The sequence below is a fragment of the Loxodonta africana genome, chromosome 19 (genome assembly GCF_030014295.1).
Source record: "Loxodonta africana isolate mLoxAfr1 chromosome 19, mLoxAfr1.hap2, whole genome shotgun sequence".
Lineage (NCBI taxonomy): Eukaryota > Metazoa > Chordata > Mammalia > Proboscidea > Elephantidae > Loxodonta > Loxodonta africana.
The window spans coordinates 57520825-57533405 of NC_087360.1; the positions used below are offsets into that span (position 1 = coordinate 57520825).

At 40.0% G+C, this 12581-nt stretch overlaps 1 protein-coding gene across 2 annotated transcripts in view; it reads right to left on the minus strand.

The window, feature by feature from the left end:
• HGSNAT (heparan-alpha-glucosaminide N-acetyltransferase) overlaps window positions 1-12581 on the minus strand; it is a 38590-nt gene that overhangs the window by 25778 nt on the left and 231 nt on the right. The window contains exons 1-4 of one of the 2 annotated variants that reach the window (XM_064272758.1): window positions 11145-11162; window positions 6116-6231; window positions 1020-1156; window positions 672-793 (exon numbers count right to left, since the gene is read on the minus strand). In XM_064272758.1, the coding sequence (XP_064128828.1) occupies window positions 672-793; window positions 1020-1156; window positions 6116-6199 (343 nt within the window). In that variant the 5' untranslated portion in view covers window positions 6200-6231; window positions 11145-11162. Of the gene's footprint in view, window positions 1-671; window positions 794-1019; window positions 1157-6115; window positions 6232-11144; window positions 11163-12581 lie in introns of those variants that run through there. The other variant, XM_064272757.1, reaches the window with a different exon arrangement.

Consider the following 12581-nt stretch of genomic DNA (forward strand, 5'->3'; position numbering starts at 1 on the left):
ATCGAGTTGATTCTGACTCACAGCAATCTTATAGGACAGAGTAGAACTGCCCCATAGGGTATCCAAGGAGCAGCTGGTGGATTTGAACTGCCAACCTTTTTGTTTAGCAGCCATAGCTCTTAACCACTACACTACCAGGGTGTCTTCCTTGTAAACAGTACTTATTAATGGCACAGGGATTCATTAGGCAGCACACACAGTATTTTCCAAGGGGGGAGGTCAGGGTGACACATTTTCCTCACTGGAGTTAGTAAAGAATGAGTGATCTTTCCTTAATCTAAATGAACTCTGGACTATCAGTGTAAGAAGGAAAACTATACAGGAAACACTGTACCCTAAATCATGAAACAAGGAAAGGTACTTGAAAAATCCATTGTCCTACTTCTGATTTCTTTCCGCCGCATTAACTTTTTTTGGATTCTTTATGTTTTGTAATTAAGCTCAATGGCAACTATGAGAATATGTTGATATCTCACCTGATTTTCTTGGTATACACCAATGGTGCAATATATACACTATAATTATGTCATAACTATATGAGACAGATAACCTAACTCGAGTTTTAAATTATGGAAAGGGTCATGAACTGCTTTGCTGTTCAAACAGCACCCAAAGAAAACTAAAGCCTTTAAAAACACAATTAGAAAAATCAACGAAGAGTTTATACTTACGAAGGTTACTGTCAACTGGATCCTTATTGACCACCAGGTCACAAGAAATTTCATTGCTTCCATTATTAGGGCGCTTTACCAAGAGAGAATAGTTTCCAAATTCTCCAAATTTGTATTCCAGCCTACAAAAATTAGGTAAGATTAAGAAAAATGGTGAGACGAGGAACAGACTTGGATTTGACTAATGTCATCAAGGCAGAGGGATACGCATTCCTGGGTACAGACCAGGAAAGATACAGAACGCTATCTTAAAGGGTGGAAAGGCTAAAAACAAAATAGGGGAAAAAAAAAAAAAAGTAGAGAGAAAATACAGACTTCAGTTATGTCGACCTCAAAGCAGGTACAAACCTACAGACTTCTCTCTCTTCCGAGGTATTGTTAAGCCGCAGGAAAGAGCCATGCTGGGTGTTCACCGCCACAGCTGCAATGCTAGGTGTCCCGGGTTTGCCACTCCTTGAAACATTTACCAGAACTTGATATAAGCACTATGTAAAAGAAAAACACAAACGGTAAACTGCTAGGGGTTTTTTGAAAATCTGCTGCTTATTAGAGGATACGAACATTCACCTGAAGACCTGAGATGGCTTTCCCTTCATACTCATAAAATAACTTTTAATTTCAACAATTTAGATAAAATTCACCTATAATGTTATATTAAAACCATAACTAGCTTTGTGTGTAATAACGAATTACACGATGTATTCATAGGTAGTTTTTTTTATGTAATTAATGAATATCGCATACATTAAATTTTCCACATTTCCTTCTGTTATACGTAGGGTCGCTATGAGTGGAAATCGATTCCACAGCACCTAACAACAATTGTTTCACTTTAAGGAGTCCCAGTGGTGCAGTGGTTAATTGTTTGGCTGGTAACTAAAAGGTCAGCAGTTGGACTCCACCAGTTGCCCTGAGGGCGGAAGATGTGGCAGTTTGCTTCCACAAAGATTACAGCCTTGGAAACCCTACGAGACAACTCTACTCTGTCCTATAGGGTCATTATGAGTCGGAATCAACTCGACATCATCAGGCTTGGTTTGGGGTTTTTTTATTGTTTCAATTAATGTTATTTAATAAATACATTTCCCTGATCCTACCTAATTTGCACGCTTATAATTTTTAATGGTTGCATTCTTATATTTCATCAAATACTATAGTTGTGCAAATTAAGGTTTCTTTAAAAACTTTCTTGGCTTATCTTTTTGCTATTTTTGATATATAAATTATACTGTTTTAAAAAATCTACATATTCTTGTGCCTTTAAATTCTTTTCCTAAGATAAATTTTCAAAAGTAGATTACTGGGAGAAAAAAATAATCATTTTAATGGTTCTTGTTACATGTGGCCAAACAGTACTCAGATAAGTAAAATTATAATATATTTATTTTTCATTAGCCTTACCAGGATTTTAAAATCATTTTTCTTTTTATTTACTAGATATTCATGGTATCTCTGAGTTAAGATTGTATTTTAAATAATCAGCAGATTAAATAAACGATTACATATTCTTTTGCTATTTTGTTTCCTATCGTGTGAACCATCTATGAATAGAATCCTATAAATATACCCTCATGGGGTCTCTAGACTTGCTATGAGTCAGAATTGATTTGACAGCCACAGGTTGGGTTTTTTTGGATTATAGTGTAATACTGGGAGCTCCGGTGGCACAGTGGTTACACATTTGGCTGCCAACCAAAAGGCTGGCAGTTCGAATCCACCAAGTGCTCCTTGGAAACCCTATGGGGCAGTTCTACTCTGCCCTATAGGGTCACTAGGACTCAGAATGGACCCCATGGCAATGGTTTTTTTAATAGCGTAATATAAACTTTATCTCAAGTATTTCCTCATTCTAGTGCTTGCCTTTTCATCTTATTGCATTTTGTTGTTTCAATTATAAGTTTTAAAATTCTTGCATAGTCTTACTAATCTGGCTCATTATTTCTTTTATTGCTTTATTAGTTTGTTTTTTATTCTGCCTTTTTTAGTATTTTTTAAGTTTGTGAGTTCTGAATTTTTTTTTTTTCAACTTGGCAGTTTTAACTTGGCTTTAGTTGTAGCATATTAAATTCTTATGTAAATTAGAGTCTACTTCTTACACTCACTTTGGTCTGTTTTGATGTCTCTTTTGGCTCCATAAATGACTCCGGCTTTGTAATATATCTTACCTGGTACAGCAAGGCTGCAGATTGCCTGCTGGTCTCTTGGGTCATCCTTTGATACTCTTGTTCACTTCCTTTTTGTATGAATTTTTGAAATTATTTCTACAGATTTTTATAAAGTAGTCCATTGGTACATTAATAACAATTGTGTTAAATGTATGAATTAATTTGGGAAGTACTGTCATTTTTCCTCCGTTCAGTCTTCATGTCATAATACATGACTCTCCACTCAACTGCTACTTTTCTCATTAAAATTTTACCATTTTCTTTATATATGACCTATATAGATTCCTCAAGGGAAAAAAATGTAAGTCATCATAAATAAATCTTTCAATATGTTAACTTACTCTACTTGATAGAATTTTAAGATTTGTGCATCCGAATTAATCAGAAAGACTAATTTGCATTTCTTTTCATGCCTTCGCCAGATTTTAAGATTTCACATCCCACCTAAACTGCAGAGCAAATCAGACAGCAAGCCATCTTTTACTTGGGGTTATGTTTAGGATCAGTTTATATAGGATGAAAATTATTTATTTGAAAACGTAGGACAAGATTACCTACTTTTTGGTGGTGAGATTCTTAATCATTTTTCAGATATCTTAATTCAGTGATTCAGAAATTTTTTGATCTATTTATGTTCCCATATCTTGAATCAATCTTTGCATAATTTTTGAAGGAAATCATTCTATTTTTAAATTTGAAATGTACCAGCTTTAACTGTTCACTGGACTATAATTATCTCAGTTTCAGTTGATATATATATTTCAATGTATATATATAATTAAGATGTACATATGTATACAAGGTCTTATATACATTATTTCTAATTTTATTAACAACGCTGGTAGCGCAATGGTTAAGTGTTTGGCTGCTAACCAAAAGGTCAGCAGTTGAAATCTACCAGCTGCTCCTTGGAAACCCTATGGGGCTACTTTGTCCTATAGGGCCGCTATGAGTCAGAACTTCCACTGTTCCTTTAAATTTATCAATAACTTATGAATTATGACACTTTTATTTTTTTAAAAATCATCTCTTGACTCATTCTTATTTCTCATTTTACAGTTTGCATATTTGTTATTTTTATTATGTCCTTTTTCTTTTTGTTTGGATGAGTACACTATTTGCTTTCCAAAATCCTTACTTAACAGATTGGCATTTCCCAAACTTTTCTTTCTGATTAATATAAGGCAGGATCCTGAGAATACAGGCTCTGAAGTTGGAGTGAGGCTGTGAATCCCAGCTCTGCTACGTAACATCTGCGTAACCAGGGGAAAAAGTCACTGTATTTCTCTTACTCTCAGTACCACCATTTATAAAATCCAGATATATCCTTTTTACTGGATTGTTGTGAGCATTACATGAGATAGAAAATATCTAAGACAGAGCAGACCCTCAGAAAGCAGTAGCTGCAACTTCTATTACCATCATCTTTATTATGATAAACATTACAAAAATTTTTTTCCTAAAAATTGCTTTGGCCGCGTCTAAGAATTTTTCAATGAAATATTTATGTTTGTGTTATCTCCTCCATTATCTTTTGTTGTACGGAGGTCTGAAACTGTGGAATGTATAATGTCTGCATTATTTATTTATTTATTCTTTTGTGACCTAACACGTGATCAATGTTATTGTGAAATATATAAAGATTTTTTTAATTATCTATTTTTTTCTATTTAATTCTTGCCATAAACATTATTTATGTTTATTGCTAATAACATTGACACTTACATAGAGGTCTTACTCTGTTATTGTAATTTGCATTCCTTTGGATATTTGTCTCTCCTGTAACCTACATTTGCTTAAAGGTTTTAAAATAATCATTAAATTTCAAAATTTGAAAGAGTTTATGTCTAGACATCATTCTAGTTGTTCAACCTTTAAAGGGTCATAAACCAAACCAAACCCGTTGCCATCCAGCGGATTCCGACTCATAGTGACCCTACAGGACAGAGTAGAACTGTCCCATTGAGTTTCCAAACGAGCGCCTGGTGGATTCAAATTGCTGACCTTTTGGTTAGCAGCCATAGCACTTAATCGCTATGCCACCAGGGTTTCCTTTAAGGGTCATAAATGCCCTTCCACTTCCCACTCTAAGATCTTTTATACAAGCATGGAACCTTTTCTGTTATTATGATTGAGGACATACACTGTACCACCCCTTTACACATTTTCCTAAGACATAATTTTCTCCATACTCTCTAAATAAGTTGGTTGTTTTTTTCTTGAGCTTTTTTTTTTTAGTATAATCTAGCTAATTGAGTCTTCTCTGTTTTGAAATCATCACTGAGTCAGTGTTTTGTGCCATTGATACTACTTCTTTTTATTCTAGTGAAGATTTTATTTGCATTACGGCTAATATCCTGACAATGCGATCTTCTTTATCTCAACTGATTGCTTTCTTAGTTTTTTAGATCTTTCTTCTGTCTTTGTAGAAAGCATCTTGGCCATTCCCTAAATTGTCTGTGAATCTTGTAACTTTTTAATTTCAGCTATTGTTGATTTTTTACCCCCAGGATTCTTCTAGGTGCTTGTTGACTGTTAAATCTTTTCTTTGTCTTGGAGTATTTTTTTTTTTAATATTATAGATTTTCTTTGTTTCATATTATTTTACAAAGCTTTTAATGTGTTTAATAAAACCGAGGTTGTATCGTGTATCTCCATCATCTTTTCAGCTAGTGCATATATTGGGTTTTTTTTGTTTTTTTTTTTTAAGCTACTTACAGTAAGTAGAACAGTATACATTAAATTCCCTCCTCTGAGGGTAGGAGCTCCCAATTTGGAAATAAATGATATTTTATTTTACGTGGAAGAATAGCCTTGTCCTTAGAAAGCAACAAAGTTTAAAACAGGAGTAAAGCTTCAGATAAATTCTTTATCATCAGAGGCAGCTCCCAGGGAAAAATCACTGCCTCAACTCGGCCCCTCCCTCTGCTCACGCAACACCTGCTCTTGGAGAAGACCCAATTGTCTCACTCCTTCCTTCCTTCTCTGGTCCAGTAATAGGGTTATGTATTAGGCACAGAAGTTAAACAAAACACAGCCTCTCAATTTTGTTCATCACTGAGAAGTTCTTTTTAAAAAGATGGGTAGGAAAAAAAAGAGATGAAGCCGACATTACATTGCTAGACATTCTCCCCTGATTATATTTCTCTCTGCCTCTTTACACAGCCTGTTTTCCTTACCTGTAAACATGTGAAGGAAGAGCTTCAGGTCTGGGAGTATGAAGGATCATATCGAACTAGCCCCCAAAGCCCACAAAATCGTAATGCACATGATACATACATGATAACAGCTTTCGGAATTCCAGTAGACAGTCAAGCTTGTCCCAACTAGCTCGTTATGGATAAGTAGCAAAGCCTGGTCCATCTTCAGCTCTACATGCTTTTTTTGGTCTAAATCTGGTAAGAATTAGAAAGAAAAGTTAAAAAATAAAGAAATAACCAAACCCACCGCTGTCAAGTCAATTCTGACTCATAATGACCCTGTGGGACAGAGTAGAACTGCCGCATAGGGTTTTCAAGGCTGTAAAATTTACGGAAGTAGCCTGCCCCATCTTTCTCCCTTGGAGCCAGGGCTCTGAACCAGTTCTTTTCCGTTCAAACCCCTGCTGAGAATTTGCATTTCTAACAAGTCCTGGGATCTTGTTAAAATGTAGATTCTGACTCAGCATATCTAAATGATAAAGAAATCATTAAAATGAAAATGTTCTGTTGACATAGCTCAAGACTGAACTTCCAGAAGTGAAATTTTTAACCCAAACTAACTTTAATAGCTTTCGAAACATAGTGCCAAACGCTCCTCCAAATTAGTTGTGCTGATTTATAATAATTATGGTTATTAAAAACTAGCCCATGGGCCTAACCTTTCTGTTACCAAAACCAAAAAACGAAACCCACTGCCATAGAATTGATTCCGACCCACAGCGATGCTATAGGACAGAGTAGAACTGCCCCATAGAGTTTCCAAGGAGCGCCTCGGGGATTTGAACTGCAGACCTCCTGGTTAGCAGCCCTAGCACTTAACCACTACGCCACCAGGGTTTCCTTTCTGTTACCAGTCTCCTGAAATATGTGTGTATCTGTTCCCTGGCAACTGTGCCAGCAATTAGTTTTGTAATTTTTTTTTCTCATTTTTTAACCTGATGGATATAAAATGTTGCCTCCTTATTATTTTAGTTTTGATTTAAGCATAGGCAAGTTAGAACAAGCTTTCCAAATATTTACCATCAGTAATTTCCCTTCATGTGAATTGTTGGAATACTAATTTAACCTCTTCATTTAATCACTGAAGCCTTGGGATTCTTCCTAGGCATTTATATCATTTCTTTAATAAAAACCAAAACCCGTTGAAGTCAAGTTGATTCCGACTCATAGCAACCCTACTGGACAGAGCAGAACTGCCTCATCGGGTTTTCAAGGAGTGGCTGGTGGATTCGAACTGCTGACCTTTTGATTAGCAGGCAAGCTCTTAACCACTGGGCCACCAGGGCTCCATGTTTCTTTAATAGCATATGACAGATCCTTTATCATGTTTGTCATAATTATTTTTAAAGTATTCCATTCTCATTTTCCCTTGTTCAGCTTTAATAGTTTCCATTTTCAAATTTATAGTCATTCTTTGTTGGCTCTTGCCTTGGTACTTCTTCTATGAATCATTATCCCTTCATAGTTGGAATAACTACGGTTTTTACTCATTTCTACAAGTTGACTTTTAGTCTTTTCCTGGGAGTTTGCTGGTAGGTGGTGTAAGGTTCTTTTTCATGCTTAGATTTTACATGTGAATTTTAAAATTTTAAAAGCTTTGAAAGCTTTTAAATATCACCATTACTAATTGTTTTGTACAGGCATATTTAGTAAAGTTTAATCCTAACTGAACATCAGAATTATTTAAAAAAAAACAAACAAACTGTTGCTGTCAAGTCAATTCCAACTCAAAGCAACCCTATTAGACAGAGTAGAACTGCCCCGTAGGGTTTCCAAGGTACGGCTGGTGCGTTCAAACTGCCAACATTTTGGTTAGCAGCAGAGCTCTTTTTTTTTATATATAATTTGTATTGTGCTTTAAGTGAAAGTTTACAAATAAGTCAGTCTCTCACATAAAAACTTATATACACCTTGCTACATGTTCCCCATTACTCTCCTAATGAGACAGCCCGCTCTCTCCCTCCACTCTCTTTTTTCGTGTCCTTTTCACCAGCTTCTAACCCCCTCTACCCTCTCATCTCCCCTCCAGGAAGGAGATGCCAACATAGTCTCAAGTGTCCACCTGATCCAAGAAGCTCACTCCTCACCAGCATCCCTCTCCAACCCATTGTCCAGTCCAATCCATGTCTGAAGAGTTGGCTTCGGGAATGGTTCCTGTCCTGGGCCAACAGAAAGTCTGGGGGCCATGACCATCGGGGTCCTTCCAGTCTCAGTCAGACCATTAAATCTGGTATTATGAGAATTTGGGGTCTGCATCCCACTGCTCTCCTGCTCCTTCAGGGGTTCTCTGTTGTGTTCCCTGTCAGGGCAGTCATCGGTTGTAGATGGGCACCATCTAGTTCTTCTGGTCTCAGGATGATGTAGTTTCTGGTTCATGAGGCCCTTTCTGTCTCTTGGGCCCGTAATCGCCTTGTGTCCTTGGTGTTCTTCATTCTCCTTTGATCCAGGTGGGTTGAGACCAACTGACGCATCTTAGATGGCTGCTTGCTAGCGTTTAAGACCTCAGATGCCACTATTCAAGGTGGGATGCAGAATGATTTCTTAATAGATTTTATTATGCCAATTGACTTAGATGTCCCCAGCAGCAGAGCTCTTAACCACTGCGTCACCAGGGCTCCCAGAATTACCTAGGAAGCTTAAAAAAAAAAAAAAAAGGAAACTACCAGAGCCCTGGCCTGATACAAGACCAACTAAATCAGAATTTAAAACAGCAGAATTTAAAAACCTCCCAGGTGATTTTCACGTGCAGCCAAGGTTGAGGACCATAAGTTAGAAGAGACTGTGATTTGACATGCTTCTTGGTACTTTTTTGCAATGTTTGAACTTATTTTTCTAAAATAATGAGTCTAGCTCAAAGAAAAAACCAGTCCACAGGACTAAAAGCCCACACGAACCATGGTCTCCTCTGGTCTGAGACTGGAAGAACTAGGTGGTGCCCAGCTACCACAATCGACCATTCTGATCAGGGACACAACAGAAGGTCCCAGATAGAATGGGAGAAAAAAGTAGAATAAAATTCAAATTCCTAAAAAAAGCCAGACTTACTGAACAAATAGAAACTAAAAACCCCCAAGACTATTGCTCTAAGATACCCTTTGAACTTGGAACTGAAGCCACTCCTGGAGGTCACCTTTCAGCCAAATAATAGATTCACTTATAAAATAATCAATATCAGCCGTGGCTTCCTAAACAATCAACTATATGAGACCAAACAGTTAACATTTACCCAAAAGCAAAGATAAGAAGGCAAGGAAGGGAAAGGAAGCTGGATCAATGGAAACAGAACAAACAGAACGGAAAAAATGAGAATGCAGACACATTGAAACCAATGTCACAGAACAATTTGTATAAAAATTGTCAAATGGGAACCTAACTTGCTATATAAACTTTCACCTAAAACCCAATATTTTAAAAATAAAATCTTGAGTCTGTATCATTCACACACACACACACGAAAGGAGCCAGTTACTAAGCCACATGACCTCTCTATGGAACCCGGTGCTCGGCTTCAAGAAAAAGCTGTCAGATTCCTATACAGCGGACCCTAGAAATATCTGAGCAACAATCATGGAGCATTATATACAAAAGAACAATTTTTTTCTCCTATAGGATTTTTTTTTTTTATATATAGTCTACATTGTCTTGGTGAGAAAACAGACCAAGTAAAGTCACTTTCAATAATGCTGGGGTTACTATTGGACCTTTATTTCACTACCCTGGTGGCGTAGTGGTTAAGTGCTACAGCTGCTAACCAAAGGGTTGGCAGTTTGAATCTACCAGGCGCTCCTTGGAAGCTCTATGGGGCAGTTCTACTCTGTCCTAGAGGTCGCTGTGAGTCGGAATCGACTCGACAGCACTGGGTTTGGTTTTGGTTTGGTTCACTTCCGAATATTTAATTTCTGGTTCTAGCTCTCTGCAAATGAGTACCTCTGCAGGGCATATCTTAAAAGATGTATTTTAATTTGTATTGGGGCAGATTATCCAATAGACAAGGTAAGTATGGTGCTGACTTTGCTTTCCACATCCTCTGTAATGAAACTGCTCACACAGAGCAGTAGGTAAGCGCACGTAAGCCCGTGCTTACCTGGCTTACTGGGTCATCAGCCTCTGTCAGGGATCGTAAATTCAAAGAGAGGCTTTGATTCTGAAGGAAGGTGATGTGAGGTTGGGAGAGAGACAGATGTCAGCCATACCTGGCACCAGAGTCTTTGATGTGGTGAAAAAATGTGAAATTGTTCACTACAGGTGATCTGGTATTCAACCCTGCTTTTTATTTCAACAAACGGTTCAGTCCTCAAGTCATCTGAGGCTGGAGTTCTTAGTAGGAAATTCTCAAGCCCAAACCTGGGCACCAGGTGGCACCAAAAGCCAGGGCTGTCCTCTCACCCAGCTTCCTGAAGGTTCTGGAGGTGAAGTGCTTAAGAATACTAATGTCTTCCTCACTACACAGAAAGAGTATTTATAAGCTCCCCTTTCCTCCCTTAAATAACTATAAATTGGTGTCATATACAAAAAGAAAAGTGTCTGACCCTGACAAGCTGTGTGACTGGGCAGATCATGGAATCAATCTCTCTGGGGTCTGATGGGAGCTGGGTAACACGACAGCATTACCTGAGGAGCATTTTCAAAATTCATTACCTCTGCCCTACAGGATGATGGGGAGGCGCAATTTGAACTACACACACACCCCAGAAACCGCCCCCCCCCGACTCTGATGGGATGTGTGGGAAGAGAGAGACAGGTGACTAACCTTCCCAGGTAATAGTCAGGCCCTCCCACAAACACTGGACTGAAAGGGGGTTGCTCCATATGACTGATCCTACAATCCCTGATCACAGAATCACCAGGAGGGCTTGTGAAAATGATCTTCTCCAGCCCTGGTGATTCTTGTTCTATGGGGTCTGAAGGGAACCCCTGGAATTTGTATTGAGTCCACTGACCAGGCAAGTTAGGGGAACATCCAAAAACCAAACCAAACCCAGTACTGTCGAGTCGATTCCGACGCATAGCGACCCTATAGGACAGAGTAGAACTGCCCCAGAGAGTTTCCAAGGAGCGCCTGGCAGATTCGAACTGCCTACCCTTTTGTTAGCAGCCGTAGCACTTACCCACTATGCCACCAGGGTTTCCAGGGGTACCTCAGAAGGGCAAAATGCCTCTCTCGCACAGATGTACCTAAGAATCACCCGGGGGCTTTTAAAAGTACTAACTAGGCCCAGCCTCCGCTGCGCAGTCCCTCCCTGCCTGTGTGAATCCTCAGGGTCCAGCCTCATCCAGGGGCGTAATTTCTCTGCAAAACAGTAAGGCGCCAGCAAATTAACACCTCGACTGTTATTCCCAGCACCTTACAAGAAAGCTTTGCCTAAGCCCCCCTCCCCCTCCAGTTATTACGACGACCTACTCTGGCGATCAAGGAGCCCTGGTGGTGCAGTGGTTAAGCACTTAGCTGCTTACTGAAAGGTCGGTGGTTAGAACCCCCCAGCTGCTCCTTGGGAGAAAGATGTGGCACTCAGGTTCCATAAAGGTTATAGCCTTGGAAATCCTATGGGGGCAGTTCTACTCTGTCCTATAGGATCGCTACGATTGGGAATTGACTCCACAGCAGCCGGTTGGGTTTTTTGGGTTTTACTCTTGCAATCAACACCCCTGCCCCCGCTGCCTTCTCCTGAGCCTTTTATTACACGTAGGAAATTTACTCTGGAGTTTTAATCCAAGCGCAGTGGTGGTCGTTCCTCATCCTTCGTCTGACCAGGGGTTACGTGCTTCTCGTGCTCCCAACTCTAGCGACCCGGCCAGAGACAGCGTCCCCGCGCTCCTGCAGTCCCCAGCTTTCCCACTCCGCAGGACGCCCAACTGATCTTCCTCCATCCCGCCAAGGGCCTTTGGGGGACTGCGCGTCTGCATTTTTGTAACCCCTTAAAGTCTGTCCACAAAGTACAGTAGATAAGGGATGGGCGTTGTGTAAGTCACTTTCTTTGCCAGTACGTCTCTTATTTAGTTTTGCATTTGGGGAGTCACGGGTCTCTAAACCAAAAGCACTTTAACGTTTAGATGACAGAATTCTAAAGACCTGCTAAGATGCCCCGTATAGTCTGGTCTCGGGGGACAAGTGTGCCCAGGTGCCCCGCACACGCAGCTCTGGGAGAGGCCGGGCGCGGGCCGGTGCGTCCTCACTCCCGCTCCCAGCGAACGCGCCCGCGCCACCGGCTTGCCAGCTGCACAGCCAGCGCGGCCCGCGCCACGCTTATCTGGTTTTCCCATTTTAGGGGATTTTGCTTGGACGCTGTTGTCAGGATCCTCCACTCCACTAATCCCCAGGCCTCACGATGCTGCCATGTGTGGTGCCTTCAAAAGCGGCCAGATTTGTCTAAAACAGGAAGATCCCTGGACCAGGTGCAGCACACAAAATCGTAAACAAAAATTTCGGTTCCGGGGAATTGTTTTTTTCAGAGGGCTGGCTCCGCGTCTGGACGCGGGAGCGGGGCGGCGCCTCTCCCCGAGGGGAGGGACAGTCGCGCGCGGCCTCCCCGCGGTCCCGCCAGCCG